This window comes from Carettochelys insculpta, chromosome 6 (genome assembly GCF_033958435.1).
Source record: "Carettochelys insculpta isolate YL-2023 chromosome 6, ASM3395843v1, whole genome shotgun sequence".
NCBI classification, from domain to species: Eukaryota; Metazoa; Chordata; order Testudines; family Carettochelyidae; genus Carettochelys; species Carettochelys insculpta.
The window spans coordinates 34047984-34067065 of NC_134142.1; the positions used below are offsets into that span (position 1 = coordinate 34047984).

At 42.1% G+C, this 19082-nt stretch overlaps 1 protein-coding gene across 3 annotated transcripts in view; it reads left to right on the plus strand.

Moving 5' to 3' along the window:
* EML5 (EMAP like 5) overlaps window positions 1-19082 on the plus strand; it is a 270650-nt gene that overhangs the window by 6472 nt on the left and 245096 nt on the right. For all 3 annotated transcript variants that reach the window (XM_074998770.1, XM_074998769.1, XM_074998768.1), the window contains exon 2: window positions 15683-15842. In XM_074998770.1, the coding sequence (XP_074854871.1) occupies window positions 15683-15842 (160 nt within the window). The remainder of the gene's footprint in view (window positions 1-15682; window positions 15843-19082) is intronic.

Sequence of the window (19082 nt, forward strand, 5' to 3'; positions counted from 1 at the left end):
TTCAAAGATGAAGTTTATTTTGGAAAGAGCCCTGTCTACACAGCTTTTTTTTCTTTCAAAAGAATCTCTTCTGAAAATAGATTATGCAAATGAAGCATGAGGTGTGTAAATCAGTGCCTCATTTGCATTTTTGATTTCTCTCATTTGCATTCCTATTTTGCCTAGAAGTTATACTGTATATGGAAGCATGTTTAAAATAATTGAGTCCTATATGCATATTGTGTTATCTTTTTGTATTCTCCTAGAGTGCCTAGGTGGGCATGACTTTCACCCATGTTCCCCATTCCGTTGGAGATCAAGTAGTATCATAATCATAATAGATACTGGCTTTCAGTTAATCTTTGAGTCAGCCAGCAGCATCCTATCCACTTTCCACCACTTCCTGTTTGCCTGTCTTCCTGTTCCTTCCTCTGTGCCTTGGCCAAAGTAGCCCTGTCACCAGCTTTGAGGTTAGTGCCTCTTCACACCTGTAAACCTGGCTGTTGGTTAGATACTGGCATGTGCACTGTTGTGCCTAGTGGTCAGAGCAATGGTCATATGTAGCAGTTTTAAGAGGAGTTGATAGCCAGATGCCAGAACCAAGAGTAACGGCTAGAATAAGGAACCAGGAGTTGAAGGCCAGAGATGGAGATTAGATGCCAAGGTTAAGGGTCAGAATCAAAATAAGAAGACAGGAATCAAAACTGAAGGGCAGAACTGTGATACTGAAGTGAAGTGAGGCAAGGTAGAAGCAAAGCTGGGTCCAAAGATGAAACAAGGCAGGAGAAAGGGTACCAGTAGGCACTTAACGGAAGAGGGGAAGTCAATAAAAAAAATTAAAGAAAAAAGAAAAATGGCTAGACCTACAAAAAGAGGGGAAGAGTCAGTGGAATAGCTGGAATTTGAAGCCTCAGGAAGATTGATGATTCTTTGAAGGTTGCAAAAGAGAGATATTCACACAGAGCCCTTCACATTCCAGAGCATTCACATAGGTTCAGATTTAGATTTGACCACATGCAAAAAACTGGGGGCAGAACCAGAATGTTATTCCCCATAGTTGCACCCATGCAATTGATGTACATGTCACTTGTATGTTACTGTTGTTACATTCTCTTCTGTATGCCTCTCTCTGGAGAGATTTTAGCAGACATATCTCTGAGTGAACTACGTCCAGTGGGACCCCTTTCTCTTGGTAAATCGAGAGAAATATTTTAATTCCCAGAATTGCGAGTCCAATTTTTGGTATATCATTCAATAACAAAACTGTTTATAGGTGTGCAAACCTTAAGAACTTTGTTCAGTGGCAGATGGCTCTGTTGGTTATTATTAATAAACTGTTTATAGATGAGCAAGGTAAGTAACTAAATCGTATTGAATAAAAAACAGTTAAATACATTAGGTAGCAGAAACCATTTAAGGAGCTGGCTGGAGACAGTCCAATTAACCAATACAAAGAATCTTAAATCCAGTTAAATCCCACCATTTCTCTGTTTACCAGTTTTTGTCTGTTGTGTTCTCAGTGAGAACGTGTGGTCTAATTATTTGGTAATCAACAGGAGAAACAATTGATAAGTGTTCCCCATCCCAATATAATCATCACAAGAGTTTTAAAATCGAATCCCTTTGTGTGTGTGTTTGTTCTTTCATAGCTGGTTTGTAGCAACCTGTTTTTAAAGATGGGCAGGAACAAGTTGATGAATGCTGTGTGTGTTTGAGAAACCTATAGTTTGGACCTCCCTGCTCCGGCACCCTCAAGACCTGACTGGCCCTGAACCAGGGACTTTGCTGGACCAGGAGAGGTCAGTGCCAGCCCCTTTGCTGCCAGGCGCCATTTCCAGCCTCCAGGCTCTGCTCCCAGTCAATAGCTCCTGGTCAGCAGACGCTGCTACCGGCTCTGCTTTTGGCCACCAACTTTTGGTTGCCAGCCTGTGCTCTTGGATGCTGGGCTTAGCTCTGGGCCCCCAGCCATGGTCTCTAGGCTCTGCTCCTGGCTCCTGGCTGCCAGCCCCCTGTCCCATCTGCCAGTATCTAGCCCCTGCTTCTGGCCTCAGCTGCTAAGCTCCTACCCCAGCTGCCAGCCCCCACCCCAGGGCTCTGCTCCCAGTTTATGGCCCGTTTCTCTTGTGCAAGAACATCCCTGGTCTTTTTGCATCATTTTTTTCCCCTCTGAGTGCTCCAACCCTGGAGCACCCACAAGCTGCGTCTACACGTGCACGCTACTTCGAAGTAGCGGCACCAACTTCGAAATAGCGCCCATCGCGTCTACACGCGTCGGGCGCTATTTCGAAGTTAACTTCGACGTTAGGCGGCGAGATGTCGAAGTCGCTAACCTCATGAGGAGATAGGAATAGCGCCCTACTTCGACGTTCAACGTCGAAGTAGGGACTGTGTAGACGAACCGCGTCCCGCAACGTCGAAATTGCTGGGTCCTCCATGGCGGCCATCAGCTGGGGGGTTGAGAGATGCTCTCTCTCCAGCCCCTGCGGGGCTCTATGGTCACCGTGGGCAGCAGCCCTTAGCCCAGGGCTTCTGGCTGCTTCTGCGGCAGCTGGGGATCTATGCTGCAGGCACAGGGTCTGCAACCAGTTGTCAGCTCTGTGTATCGTGTGTTGTTTAGTGCAACTGTGTCTGGGAGGGGCCCTTTAAGGGAGCGGCTTGCTGTTGAGTCCGCCCTGTGACCCTGTCTGCAGCTGTGCCTGGCATCCCTATTTCGATGTGTGCTACTTTGACATGTAGACGTTCCCTCGCTGCGCCTATTTCGATGTTGGGCTGAGCAACGTCAAAGTTGAACATCGACGTTGCTGGCCCTGGAGGACGTGTAGACGTTATTCATCGAAATAGACTATTTCGATGTTGGCTGCACATGTAGACGTAGCCACAGGGTCTTTAACCTACAGGGCAGCAGAACTGGTGATGTTGCCAGACGCAGAGCATTCCAGAGCTTCAACCTGTAGTATGGCATGAGTAAAGGGATGCGAATTTCAGGATCAGTGCTGCTTCTTCCCATTTTCATAAGAGCATAGGAAAACACACCACTTTTCTGCTTGTTTTGAATCAAAGTTGTCTAGTTCTTTTTATTAAATGTGTTTATTTCCCAAAAGAATATTCTATAATTCTAAGAGTGTTTAGCAAGAATAGTTACTAACCAAGCTATTGATTCTTCATAAATTTTGGAGAGAGGATTTTTCTTGCCTTCCAGAGTTGGATGATGGAGTTAGCTATTTTCCCTTTAATGTAAATATTGCGTATGTTAACGGTGTATTGTGTTAGTAAGCAGATTAGCAAGGTCTTTAGATTTCAGGTTGATAAAGTATTTTACCATTTACAGATCAGTAATATTTAGGAAATCACACAAGAAGCTTTACATTTAGCTAATATATTAGTAAATATGCATTTTATAAAGATGTTTGCCAATTAAACATTTAAAAAATAAAAACATTTAAATTATCTCCAGCTATATCTTCTCCTAGAAGCTCTTCTGAATTATATTTTTAGAGTACTTATTAAAGAAATTAATTTCAACAGAGATATAGGTAGAATTTTTTTGTGCGCGTTTTGTTTTTCTTGGGAAGGTGAAAAAGCCCACTTTACAACCCAGGTATATTATTCTAGTGGTAAAGCATTATTTCACACAATCAGATATTTTCATAAAACATGAAAATTTCCCCTAATTTGTTTTCTTAAGTTATGGAATATATTGTACCACATTTATTTTATACATAGGGACCAGGTGTCCTGGTCTTAAAAATACACCGTATTTTACTTAATCTTTTGACCGAGTGGGTGCTTGCTATTAACTTTGTTTATTCTGTACAAATTACCAATTAAATAAGTTTACATCCATTTTTTAAAATATAAGATACTTAGAAAATAACAGCAAAACAGAAATAAAGAGGAATTAATTTTAAAGGTTACGTAAACACTTCTAGTGGTAATAAACATGGACTTGGAACTAGGGAGGCACTATCTTCCCAAGATTTGTCTCTGGGTTGACAGAAAGCAGAAGACTTCTCCAATTTCTTTGACTCCCTTGAAAGCTTTATAAAACAGCTAACTAAAACATATGCAGGTATTGTTATAATACAAGCATCCTTACTATACACACTTATAGCTATCTTAATTAGTAAAAACCCAAGTTTGTAAAGACCTATCATAGGAATGTTATATATTTATCATTTTTGTATCAATTTTGAGGTCTCTCCTACTAATACCATATATATGCTGTGTGACATCAAGATGGTATGCTTCTCAGGCTGACAAAGGTCACAATCTTAGCTGAGGACTCCTTTTGGGAGCAATGGCAAGGGGTAGCCTTTGTGATAGACAGCACCTTTGTTAAGGGTATCTATTGCTTTTAGTCTCATGGAAAATAGCTGCTGTTGAGAACAATAAAGATAGCAGTTATTTTGAAAGAAGACAGTTCTTTGTGTAATTGTTGATGAAAATAGTTACAAGCCCCTGTTGAAGGAGAGTCTTTGAGTTACAGGAACCACTTTCACTGATAATCTTTAGAAACAGCACAATAAAACTTGCAAATATTCAAATATATCCTACACACAAGATTTATTGAGTTGTAAGTATGTGGGAAGTTTTAAGACGCTGTTATTTTCTTACTGAGATCATTTGGAGAAAAACATGTCCTGCATGGGGAGTTAAATTTCTTAAATAACCCAGTTTTAAATCAATTTTAACTGCAAAACTAAATTAAATTAAATTTAAGCTACTTTTAAATTCTCTGAAAAATCATTCGGTGCCCAAAGAGTCAGTGTTGTGATTTTGGGGAGAATCTGCTGTATTATTTTCCAGTAATAGTATTGGAAACATCAGTCATCCTTTGTAGGTGACAAATCCTGAGGAATTGTTCAAGATTGAGGGGTCACTAGAGGCGGTTTTGGAGCTAATTGATAAACTTAACAATAGCAAGTCATTGGGACGAGATGGCATTCACCCAGGAGTTCTGGAAGAACTCAAATGTGAAATTGCGGAGCTATTAACTGTGGGTTGTAGCTGACCCTTTAAATCAGCTTCTGTACCCAATGACTGGAAGATAGCTAACATAATGGCAATATTTAAAAAGGACTCTAGAGGCAATCCCTTCAATTACAGTCCAGTAAGTCTAATGTCAGTACCGGGCAAATTAGTTGAAACCATAGTAAAGAATTAAATTGTCAGACACACAGAAGAACATAATTTGTTAAGTAAAAGTCAATATAGTTTCTGTAAAGGGAAATCCTGTCTTACTAATCTGTTAGAGTTCTTTGAAAGGGTCAACAAACATGTGGACAAGGGGGATCCAGTAGATATAGTGTACTTAGATTTCCAGAAAGCCTTTGACAAGGTCCATCACGAGAGGCTTTTACGTAAATTAAGTTGTCATGGGATAAGAGGGAAGATGCTCTCATAGATTGAGAAATGACTAAAAGACAGGAAACAAAGAGTGCAAATAAATGGTAAATTTTCAGAATGGAGAGGAATAACTAATGGTGTTTCCCAAAGGTCAGTCCCCAGACCAATCCTGTTCAACTTATTCATAAAAGATCTGGAGAAATGGGTACACTATGAGGTGGCAAATTTTGCAGATGATACTAAACTGTTCAAGATACATAAGACCAAAGCAGGCTGTGAAGAACTTCAAAAGGATCTCACAAAACTGAGTGATTGGGCAACAAAATGGCAAATGAAATTTAATATGGATAAATGTAAAGTAATGCACACGGGGGAAAAATAACCCCAGCTATACATACAATATGATGGGGGCTAATTTAGCTACAACTAATAAGGAAAGAGACCTTGGAACCTTTGTGGATAGTTCTCTGAAAATATCCATGCAGTGTGCAGCAGTAGTCAAAAAAGCAACCAGATTGTTTCTTCCTTCCTTAGGTGCCATGCCAACTGGCATAGGTGATCATGGCCCTCCACCCGTCTATTTTGAGTGCTTTCTAGCATTTTTACCGTGCTTCCTCACTGTAACCAGGACATAATACTATCCCATAATTTCTCTCGCTGCCTACCGCTACCCTGTTTACCATCTAATTTCCCATCCTTACTAGGTGTTCAAGTCCTAATTTCTTCATTACATGTCCTATAAATATTGCTTGTCTTGTCCTTGTTCTCACTAGCAACAATCTCCTACACTGTGTTTCAATCAAAAGGGGCTCATTCGTTCTCTTAGTTGTCCATAAAATACGCAACATACTCCTTAAAAACCACATTTTTGTGGCTTCAATGGACTTCTCAGCTTGCTTGCTGATTGTCCACGCTTCAGACCCATATAATAATATTGGCTCAATATAACATAGCAAAACTCTTTTCCTAACTTCTAATGATAAGGACTTGTTAGTGAGGATACCCCTCATTCTCTGGAATGCAGATTTCGCTTGTGCAATTCTGTATTTTACTTCCATTGTGCACCTACCATCTGATGTGATATAACACCCCAAGTATTTAAATTTAGTCACCTGACATATAACTATCCCATTCACATTTATGATGCACCTTGGCATAATTTTGCTTTCAGTTATTACCATTGATTCTGTTTCTGCAGTGTTTAACTTAAGTCCCTTCAGCTCACTTTCCCTATTAACTATGTTGATTAATTCTTGAAGATCCCTTTCATTTCTCCAATTAAAACTGTATTGTCAGCATATCAAAGATTATTTAAGTTGTATCCACCAATATTTAACCCAGGAAGACCCTCTGTTTTTTGCAAAATCTTTTCACTATACAAATTAAAACAATCTGGCGAAAAAACACAGCCCTGTCCAACCCCTCTTTTTATTTTTCTATAGTCACTTAGTTCACCACCCATTCTTACAGCTGCTGTTTGATCCCAATATATATTCCCAATTATTCTTAAAATCCCTTCCATCTATGTCCAGTTCTTCTAAGATTTTTATCATTTCATTGTGCTTTACCCTATTGAATGCTTTCTCAAAGTCTATAAAACATAAATATATGTCCTTTTGTACTTCCAGTGCTCTTTCTATTGATGACCATAAGATGTAAATAGCATTGGTAGTACCTTTACCTTTTACAAAGCCACTGTTCTTCAGAGAGAACTGATTTTATCCTATTTCGTGCCCTATTCCTGAGGATTTTCAAGAGTAGTTTGGTAATGTGGCTCATGAGACTTATTGTCCTATGTTGCTCACATTCAGTAGCCCCTGGTTTCTTAAGTAAAGCAATGAGAACTGACTTTGATAAGTCCACTGGGACAGGACCTCTACTGTATATTTCATTTAAAAGTTTTGTAACTACATCAATACCAAAGTCTTCTAACCAGGATGTTAGGAGTCATTAAGAAAGGAATAGAGAATAAGACGGAGAATATCTTATTGTCCTTATATAAAACTATGTTACTCCCACATCTTGAATACTGCATGCAGAGGTGTTTTTCATTACATCTCAAAAAAGAAATATTGGCATTAGCAAAGGTTCAGAAAGAGGCAACTAAAATGATTAGGGGTTTGGAATGGGTTCCATATGAAGAGCGATTAAAGAGAGTAGGACGTTTCATCTTAGAAAAGAGGAGACTAAGAGGGGAGATGATAGAGGTATGTAAAATTTTGAATGGTACGGAGAACATGAACAAGGAAAAATTATTTAGTTGTTCCCATAATATAAGAACTAGGGAACACTAAATGAAATTAATAGATAGCAGATTTAAAACATATAAAAGGGAATTCTTCTTCACACAGTGCACAGTCAACCTGTGGAACTCCTTTCCAGAGGAAGCTGTGAAGGCTAGGACTGTAACAGGGTTTGAAAGAGAGCTAGATAAATTCATGGAGGTTAGGTCCATTAATGGTGTTAGCTGGGATAGGTGAGGAATGGTGTCCCCCTAGCCTCTATTTGTCAAAGGCTGGTGATGGATGGCAGGAGAGAGATGGTTACCTGTTCAGTTCAGTCGCTCCCTGGCATTGGCCATTGTTGGCAGACAGAATACTGGGCTGGATCGACCTTTGGTCTGATACAGTATGGCTGTTTTTATAGACTCCTCGGGCTGGAAGGGACCTCAGGAGGTTATCTAGCCCAGCCCCTTCCCTAAAGCAGGATCACCCCCAACTAAATCATCCCAGATAGGACTATGTCAAGCCGGGGCTTAAAAACCTCTAAGGATGCAGATTCCACCACCTGTCTTGGTAACACATTCCAGTGCTTCACCACCCTCCTGGTGAAGTACTTTTTCCTAATATCCGACCTACACCTCTCCCTCTGTAACTTCAGTCCATTCCTTTTTGTTCTGCCATCTGTCACCACTGAGAACAGTCTCTCTCCATCCTCTTTAGAGTTCCCTTTCAGGAAGTTGAAGGCTGCTAAAAAATTGCCCCTCACTCTTCTCTTCTGCAAATTAAATAAGCCCAAATCTCTCAGTGTCTCCTCATAGGTTATGTGCTCCAGCCCTTGGTCATTTTTTTTTTTGCCCTCCATTGTGCTTCAATGTGTCCACATCCTTTCTGTACTGGGAGGCCCAGAGCTGGATGCAATACTCCAGATGTGGCCTCACCAGTGCCAAGTAGAGGCAAATAATAACTTCTCTCGATCTGCTAGAAATGCTTCTCTTAATGCACCCCAGTATGCCATTAGCCTTTTTGGCTACAAGAGCATACTGTTGACTCTCATCCAGCCTCTCATCCACTATAATCCCCAGGTCCTTTTCTGTTGCACTGCTACTTAGCCAGTAGGTCCCCCCAACCTATAACAATGATTGGGATTCTTCTGTGCCAAGTGCAGGACTCTGCATTTCTCCTTGTTGAACCTCATCAGATTTCTTTTGGCCCAATCCTCCAATTTGTTTACGTCACTTGACCCTATCCCTAAACTCCAATGTATCTACCTTAGCCCCTCACTTATTACTGTCTGCAAATTTGCTGACAGTGCAATGCATCCCTTCATCCGGGTCATTAATAAAGAGGTTGAACGGTACTGGCCCTAGAACTGATCTTTGGGGCACTCCACTTGAAACCAACTGTCAACCAGTCATTGAGGCCCATTGGGCCCATCCCTCAAGCCAGCTTTCTATCCATCTTACAGTCCATGTGTCCTATCCATCCTTCCTTAACTTATGGGCAAGAATGTTGTGAGAGACTGTATCAAAAGCTTTGCTAAAATCAAGGTATATCACATCCATTGACTTCCCCATGTCTATAGAATCAGTTCTAGTTACCTCATCATAGAAGCTAATCAGATTGGTCAGGCATGACTTGTCCTTGGTGACTCCATGTTGCCTACTCTTGATCACTTTCCCCTCTTCCAAGTACTCCAAAATTGATTCCTGGAGGATCCCCTCCATGATTTTCCAGGGACTGAGATAAGTCTGACCGGTCTACAGTTCCCTGGATTATCCTTTCCTTTTTTTAAAGATGGGCACTACATTTGCCTTTTTCCAATCATCTGGGATCTCTCCTGGTCTCCATGAGTTTTCAAAGATAATGCTCAAAGGCTCTGCAATTACATCTGCCAATTCCCTCTGTACCTTTTGAATGCATTAAATTGAAACCCATTGATTTGTGTACCACTAGCTTTTCTAAGTAGCTCTTAACCTGTTCTCCCCCTGCACCAAGAACTGCTCACCTCCTTCCCATATTGCATTGCCTAGTGTTGTAGGTTGGGAACTGATCTTGTCTGTGAAGACTCAGGCAAAAAAAGCATTGAGTATTTCAGCTTTTTCTGCATCATCTGTCAGTAGGTGACCTCCCTCACCCAGTAATGGCCCCACACCCACTCTGATCACCCTCTTATTGTTAACATGCCTGTAGAAACCCTACTTGTTACCCTTCACATTCCTTGTTTGCTGCAAATCCAATTGTGCTTTCGTTTTCCTTCTAACTCCCTGGCATTTTCCAGAAATATATTTATATTCCTCTTTAGTCATCTGTCCAAGTTTCCACGTCTTATACACATCCCTTTTGAGTTTGAGCTCTCCAAGGATTTCCCTGTTAAGCCAAGCCTACCATGTTTACTTTATTACTGCACATCGGGATGGTTTGTTCCTGTGCCTTCAATAAGACTTGTTTAAAATACTGCCAGTTCTTCTGAACTCCTTTCCCCTTCATATTTGTTTCCCAAGGGATCCTGCCCATCAGTTCTCTCAGGGAGTTGAAGTCTGCTCTTCTTAAATCAAGGGTTTGTATTTTTTCCATTTGTCAGGGTCATGAAATCTATCATCTCATGGTCACTGCAGCCCAAGTTACCACCCACTTCTATTCCTCCTACTCGTTCTTCCTGGTGTGTGAGCAGCAGGTCTGTGCATAGCCCCTGGTCAGTTCCTTCAGCAGTTGTACCAGGAAGTTATCCCCAACATTCTCCAAAAACTTCCTGGATTGTCTGTGCACTACTGTATTGGTCTCCCAAAAAATGTTCAGAGGGAAGTGACAGAATTTGTGTTTCAAGTACAAAACTCAACTCATACTTGACTTTGAAACCACAAGCAGTGATCCCTTAACAATTTAGTCACAGCTTTCCAGAGAGGAAGGAAAATCTTTCATCTTAGCATTGTTTGGAACTTTAGATTATAGAGTGCATAAAATCCTAGATGTAACTACAATCTTAAACAAGAAAACTGTTAAATTTTTGTGTAAAGTACATAATATTTGTGTACTTGTGGGAGTAAGATTATACAAATAATGTTTAGTTGTCAATAGAAAACTCTTGTTCAAAATTCTATTAAAAGATCACTGCAGATAAGTTAAATAAAATGCAGAAATTACAGCAGTGGATCAGACTTGTCCACTGTGTAGGTGATTGAGATTGAAAATGATGCCTAGAATTTATCCGTAGTTACTGTGAAATCATTATGTGTGGTGAACTCTAATAAATACTGTCTTCATTTGGTTATATGTTCTAGTTTTGATATTTCCAGACTTGAAATGAGAACTTATGTGTCAGTGTGGTTTATCTTCAGAATCATTCTAACAGACTAGAGGAATGAGAACTGATTTATCTTACTACTTTCCATTTATTTACCTTACTATTTATAATATTCATGTCTATGTAAAACTAAGTTAATATACTGTTGTAAACAATCTTTCACTATGAAGTATTTTACTTAAGATTTAAATTAAAAACTGAATAAGATTATATATTTGTATCCCCCTAAAATTAAGCAGAGAACTGGAAAAGATAAATGAGTACAAGATGTTTTTTAAAATCATCTGAGTGACTTGTGGTTATTTAAATTCTGAACAATTTAAGTATCTCCTTCTGATTTAGACTGAAACAGTGAGAAAAGAAATGTCTGTGTGTTATCCAGACAGTGCACACAGAATAAGCAGATTAATCTGAGATTGTAGTTAGCTGACAACCATATAAACCCCATCTTGACTCTTAGAATTGGTTAATCCCTGTTCTTTACTTATAATCATTTTGCAAGAGCAAGCAAGGTGAATGATGCTTAGCTTAGATCAAGACAAGTCATCAGACAGTATCTGGACACTGCAGCAGATTTACACAGCTAGTCTATCATTTTAAAGCTCGATTTTTCTTCCAGAATCCTCAGACAGAAATAAAGGGACAGTTTGAAGAATTATTACACTTACTTTTTTAGGTCTTGTCAGTTATGGCTTTCCCTCTGTTCAGTGCAGTATCAAGTTCTTGTTCTTTTTCTTATGTTTAATTGATGATCCATACTCTGGAATGCTATATTTTACAAGAAAGTCAACTTTGACATAATTTAATTTAATGTACACTTAAAATAACAAATGTAATATATTTTGGCATAGTTAGCTTAAAAATTTCTTGACTGCTTTTGAGAATTGTCCAGATCCCTCTTCTTGAGATAAAAATGCCTTTATAGCACAAGACTGGTATTTTTAAAAAAGCATTTTTATTCATGTCACTCACTCCCCAATCTTTCTCCGTCTGTTTGATTAAAAAAAATGTAAAAGTAGAAGAGTCTCCATTTGTCATGCAGCACTTGACCACTGAAGAAGTGGTAATGTTGAAGTCCATTCACTTCACCTTTTCCTTTGTTTCCCATTCTATTGCTTCTTTGGGGATACTTTCGTTTGTAGATATTTTTCCATAAAGTTATATGCCTGTGCCGTTATCAGAAAGGATCTCAAAATGGCTGACAGGACAGAAGGCCACACTGGGATGCCTAAGCACCACTTCAAAGTATTCAGTCTATATTCTCTCATCTTTTTCTTCAGCGGAATATGTTTCACTACCTGAGGGGGCGTTTTGTTTGTTTGTTTGTGTTTGTTTTGTTTGTTTGTTTTAAATTCAGACTTTCCTCCCTACTGTAAGGTAGCACCATACTGAAATAACCATTCTCCCATGTAAAATTTAAGTTAGGTACATGTTTCAATGAGAGAAAATATGAGAGCCAATGCTACAGAAAATGTCTTAGTGGCTTTTCTTCCTTGACTTCCTCCTACATGTTAATTGCTCTATATTTTTGTGGACCTGGAAGACAACTCTGAGGAGCATGCAGTCTACAAGATTGGCAATACAGTGCATGCTGAAGCACTCCTCTCATACCCCGTGCCCGGTTATTGACTGGAAGTCCTGGTCAAAAAGGGACCTTGGTGGCTCCAGTCAGCACTACCAAACAGCCATTAAAAGTCTAGTCGGTGGCTCTGCAGAGCAGGCTAGTCTCTGTCAGTCCTGGGCCACGATACTGTGCCCCAGACGTGTCCAGCAGGCAAAGTTCCTAGGAGGTGGTAAGGGGAGGCCAAAGGGCTCTGCACACTGTTCCCATCCTGATGACAGGAACCAGCCAAAGGGAACCGAGAGGGGATGCTACTTTCAGGAGGGAGTAGTGTGTGTATTGTTCTGGGGAGCCTTCTGCCCACGCTGTAGGAGCTAGACCCACTGACCACTTTGTAGCCTGGTTCTTCAGGACAGGCAGGCACCAGGCAGCCTGCTTTAGTGCCAATGAGGAGCTGTCCAGATGAGCCTGAACCCGATCCCTCTGCCCCAGCCCTGAGCCGACCCAACTCTGGTGCCACCTTCTGCACCCCAGACCCACCTAAAAGCCAGCACCCAGAGTCTGTACTCCCTTCTGCACCCAGTCTCCCAGGCTTGAGCCTCTCCTCAAAGCTGGAATTCTCTTTTGCATTCCAGACCCCTCATCCCTGGACCAGCTCCAGAACCCACACCTTCACCACAGATCCTTGACCCCTCCAGAACCTCAACCCCATGCATCAACCACAGCCCTTTCTTATAGTCCAAATCCCTTGCCCCCCACACCCAGCATGGAGCCCTCTGCTAGACCCCAAGAACCTCATCCCCACTCCGGCGTCCATACCTCCATCCGGAGTCCTCATCCCTTCCTGCACCCCAACTATCTGCTCTTTCTTGGAGCTCCCTTCCACACCCAGAGCCCCCATTTAGAGCAGAAACCCACTTAGCACCCTCACTCAAAGCCCTTGCCCCAACCTAGTGAAAATGAGGGTTGGGGAGAATGCGGCACTGAGGGAAAGAGGATGTAGTCAGTGAGGCCAGGCCTTGGGAATGGGATGGGGCAGAGCTAAGTTGTTTGGTTTTGTGCCAATCGAAAGTTAGCACACCTACAGTCTGCACGAAGGCATAGTTCACTAAATTAGAAAGCTTTATGCTTAGCTCATCTCCAAATCTTATTAACATTCCACCCAACTTCTCTACACCTACAGCCCCTTTTTGAGTAGCATCGACAGTAAGGGCTTACAGCTAGCCTGCTTACCTACTAGTTTAATCAAACCCAGATGGGTGCCAGTTGATTTACGTGATTGGCCAAATCACCTGCTTGATTGAGGGCGTCAACAGACCTGCTCTAAATACCAGAGACACCAGCACTCTTGACAGCTAAAAGTAGTTGCCCATAACTGAGAGAGCTTCTGTCACTGCCTTCTTTTATTTTTCCTTCTGCTTGCTTCCAGCCCTGTCCCATATCTACTCCTGCCTTCCCTGACTCCAAGTAACTGGGGTTAGACGCTGAACTCTAATTTCTGGCTTTAACTGTGGTTTAGTCATTGGCTTTGGCATCCAGCCTCTGGTTCTGACTTTTGGATCCAATTTTTGGTTTGACTCTGACTTGACCCTTGGCCCTGGTACTTGATCCCTTGCCCAGCTCCAGTTATTGATTCTGATCTGGCCTCAACCTTGGCTCTGGCATCTGGTCTCTGACTCTGATGAGTGAGGCGAAAGACATTGTCTTACAAGCCAGACTGTTTTCCAGATAGTCTTGGAGCATTTGAGGCTCTTCAGTAAGAGCAGTGGCTTCAGAGCTAATTCTCAGAAGGGATTTATGGTTACATGTGTGTTGTCTTATCTGAGGCATGTGCCAAAATAGAAAATCTTCTTTTTGATGGTGAAAACTTACTTTGTATTGAAATTGAAAAGCCCTTATGGCATATGAAAAATAACAAGGTTTTCAGACTAGCTTACGTGATGCAGTCCTCAACATCTTGAAAAAGGGGGTGGTTCTTATTCTTCAGTTCTGTGCTACTAGTGACCATGCCTTTTTCCTAGGAGTCCCTACTTTTAGTAAAGTACCTATCAAATCCTGCTTCTTAATAGTCTGCCCTCAGATTGGTACTCATGCTCTTGAAACACTACAGACAGTCTGACTCTTAAGTTAACTCCCAGGAGTAGAATTTATTTAATACCATCACATCCTCTTGACCCTTTTTTCTGGAAGTAGTCTTCAGAAGATAAATACACAGGATAAATACACAGCAGGTTAAGTTTGCATTTCTGTTCTTCAGAAGATTTGTCTAGGGAGTGGAATAAGGGCCATTGGTGATTTCATAGAGCCATCTTTCAAATGTTTCCTGGCTCAAGTACAGCATTTCGCAGATCACCCTGTTTTGCTGTATCTAATCTGTACAGAAAGATTAGATTACTTTTGGTATCTATTCCTCTGACCCGTTTTACTTTACATGAAATATAATTCAGAAGATTTCAGGTCCTATACCTTATTTACATATTCACCAATTCAAGGCTTAAATTGCCATTTCTAGAGTTTAACTCTGATAATGAACACTACATCAGTGCTTTGGCATTCCAGGGATATGAGCTTTTCGGGGATTCTTGCTGCTGTTTTTTTTTTCCTGGTCATGTGTCTAGAAAAGTGTTAAAATAAGCATTTTTTAAGGGGGGTAAACTGCACAAATATGTGTCTTGTGTGAGAGTCTGGATCGCAGGAACTCTTTGATTAACCAACCACAGATTTTTCTTTCATCTTTTATTCTGGATTCTCATGTGGCATAGCAATTTTCAAAGCAATTTACCTGAGTATGTGGATTCTAAAAAACTTTGAAAAATCAGCTTTACGTAAGCTCTGTTGCAGCCTTAACTATGGGAATCGTTATTTATTTTATTACATTTGAAATCAACTGTCCTTCATTAAAAATTTTACGTTTTGTTCTGGTATTCTTTTAAACAGGAGGAAATGAGAAGTAGTAATTAAGCAGAAGAATTTGGTAAAATGTGTACATTTCAGAGCGAAGGCTAGTGAGTATGACAGGCTCTGAAATAAGTTTCACATTGGAAGAGGCCTTGTTTGTGGAATTGTATGAAAGAAAGTTGTATGGCTATGATGAAAGTTGTCTTACAGGATGATATTATGAATTAGTGTCAATGGGAAACCATATTATAAAAGTTGATTTTTGTTTAAGGAAGTAAACAAACATTAGATTAACAAGGTAAGTAATATACAAGTTTCTAGAATGCATGTTCTAATGTTTGAAAAATATATATATATATATTTTTTTTTTGGCAGCCTTGCTTTGCATCCTGAAAGAGTGTTGGTGGCAACAGGTCAAGTTGGAAAAGAACCATATATCTGTGTTTGGGACTCATACACTGTGCAAACTATATCAATACTGAAAGATGTTCACACACATGGTATTGCTTGCTTGGCATTTGACTTAGATGGGCAGGTATGTAGTCAATATTCTAATTTCAGACTCTGTTTTTAAAAGATAAACTTGTCTAAATCTGTTTTGAAAAAGATATCCTATACAACTGTTTTTCAGGAGATTAATTGAATCAATGCTTTTATTTGTCTGGTTCCGGTTTCAGGAAAATGAAATTAGTATTTACAGGTTCTTCTTTGCCAAACTTAAAAATTTGCAAATTCAGAAGAGATTTAAATGAAGAGATGTGCAAAGCCTACTGCAATGTAGTTGGGAGATCATTCCAAGTATAGGAAAGAATGAGAAAGAAGACACGTAAGGGCAGGCTCTTCCCCAACTAACAAAATGTCAGCCATCTTGAAAAGAGGATTTAAAAATGTCACAGGTTTGGGGCAAATTATGTGATTATGATTCTGGCCTTTATTGGAAGCAGTGTGGAGCCACTGTTCCAGCAGGGCTTTAGGATGTACTGTTCCCCCGAGTAGCACATTACTTCCTTGAATGTCTGAACACCTTGTGTACTGTCTCTTAGCTAGATGGCTCTTCTAGTTGATATGGAACATATCTGAGTTTATTCTGTCTAGTTTGGGAAGGAGCTAGCACTTCAGCCCTAATCGCAATTTTTCCTGATCCTTGAACAGAGAGGGGAGAAGGCTCCTTGTCCTACTTCATTCCCCTTTCTCATTCTGCTCTTCTTACAGACCTATGCAGAGGCCATACACAATATGATCCTTAGGGCACGTCTTCACTATATGGAAGTACAATGCTGCTGTGGTTGATCTTCCAGAGTTCGATTTTGGTGTGTTTGATAAGGTTGTGCTAAGCTGAAGTCAGAGGGCACTCTTGTCGGCATTGGTATTCCTGCTTGTCAGTAAGAGTAAGGAAAGCTTATGGGAGTGTTTGCTTCTGTCAGCCTCCCTCAGTGGAGACCACATGGAAGCTCAAATTAAGGTACATAATTTTCCAGCTGCTTAATTAACATAGTTGGAGTTAAGTATCTTAATTGGACTTCCCCTTTAGTATAAACCTGGCCTTAGGCTGTGTTCTTTCCTAGTTGATTTTGGTTCTGTTTGTTAGCCAGGAAAAATTATTTTTGTTAGCTCTTCTGTTTTCCCTGTTAGAAATGTAAGCTATGTCTACACTAGGGTGCTCTTTCGAAAGAGAACAGCCAAAAGATGCCCTTTTGAAGGGGAGCCTCTGCACACAGGCTGGAGCTGGTGCTGTTGACAAGTGCCATTGAAAGGGCCATGCGCCGCGTTGAAAGGGGCTGTCCAGGCTGTTGAAAGATAGCATCCACGCCCTCTTTCAAAAGAACAGGGCAGGAAACGCCATGGACAGGGTTGCAGGGCGGCCACACCCTTCCAGGACCACAGCAAGCAGTTATTTAAAGGGCCCCTCCCCAACACCCTTGGCCTGTATGGATGGAGGTGGTGAGGTGGGGGTGTTCTGTTGGCCGCCTTTGGCTCTGCCACCAACTAGCCATTTCTGGTGTTTGTGGGTGGCTCCAGCTGGTCGCTGTCCCTTGCCTCTGGGGGGCTGTCCGGGAACATGGATGGGGCAAGGTTCTCCTGGTCGTCAGATGGTGCGGCTGCAGAAACAGGGGAAAAGAGGAACAGGCCGTAAGTACCAACCCCCTGCCCTGTAGCCCATGCCTCACCCCCCACCCCGCCCCGTAGGTGCTGGGTCCCTGTCCCCTATCTCCCATCCATGAATGCGGTGGCCCTGTTGGTGGCCCCTTTGTGTGGTCCATCCCCTCCCCTCCTGGGGATAGGGCATGGCACTGTCTGCTGGAGTGGGTGCTGACAGGCACTGGCTGCCATGCCGCCATCCCGGGCCTGTGGTTCTGCTGGGGGTGTGAGAGTCCCCAGTCGTGTGGTGCCCCTGCCCCATGATTCGGGGTGCATGCCCTGTTGGGCTCATACCTGAGGTTCGACCACTGAGGTCAGGGGATGGCCGTCTGGCAAATGCCCAGCTGGAGGTGCATGAGGGGAGGTCAGTGACTAGGTCCCCTCCCTCACTGTACCAGTCTGCTGCTGTGCTCGGTTCTGTGTCTGGCTCTGGTGATGCGGGGCTGGCCAATGGTCCCAGCTTCTGCTCCTCTTCCACCTGGGGCTCCTCAGCCGAGGTGTCCAGGAGGGCCAGCAGGGAGGAGGTGTCCCGGGGGCCCAGGATGGTCCTCATTTGCTGATAGTAGGGGCACGAAGTGGGAGCAGTCCCTGACTGACTGGCCAAGTCTCGAGCCTGGGCATAACCCTGCCACAGCTCCTTGATCTTATTCCTGGATTGGTCAGGAGTGCGGGCAGGGTTATCCTGGGTACTCAGCCCCTTGGCCAGCTGGGCGAAGGCGGACGCCTTCAACTACTTCATCTCCATCACCCAGAGCACCTCCTTCCCTGCCAGAGCTGCAGCAGATCCCGGAGCTCATGCTCCATCCAGGAGGGGGCATGCTTTTCCCCCCGGCTGGACCCTTGGAAGCCCTGGCTGTGCTTAGAGGGGGTCCCTGGGCCTCCTCATGTGACTGACTGGTGGTCATGCCACTCTGGTGGTCGCTGGGGGTCTGGCTGAGGCATGCAGGGGTACCACATGTAATGACTGCTGCCTGCACACTCTCAGCTTCCTGCAGTGGGATTTCCTGATCAGTGTGGCTTTAAGAGCCGTTGCATGCACAGACCATAGAGCCCCGCAGGGGGTGGGCAACACTTCTCCACCTATCAGTGGATCACTGCCATAGCGGATCTCACTCTTTTGAAAAAGTGGGACGTGCAGCATATGCACATGTCCTTTTCCGAAAAAAGACGTCAAAAGCGGGGCCTCTTCCTATTTTCTGTTGTGGAAGAGCAGTTTCAGTTCCTGCGACACCTACCATCAATTTCATGTTTGAAAGAGCATAGCGCATGTGTAGATGCACCACGTGCTACTTTGAACTGGGGCCTACTCTTTCAAAAGAATTGCCTAGTGTAGACACAGCTGTAATGATGAAGAGACAATTAGTCTCGTCATCTGAGCAAGAATTATGGTAAACATGCTCCCAAGAATGAATTTCATTTTAAAAAATCTGGAAACATAAGAGGGAAGCCTTAAAGATTATCTGTGTAATAAGGAATCTTTGTGTTTTATATTTCTCCTTATGGGTAAACTTTTAGGATGGATTGCTGTCAAGAACAAAATTCTTTTAGTTACAGTTGGCAGAGAAAACTGTGCCTCTACCCTTCAAACACTGTTCTAGCATCAGTCGTTGCCTTCATAACTTCTTAGCTCAACTAT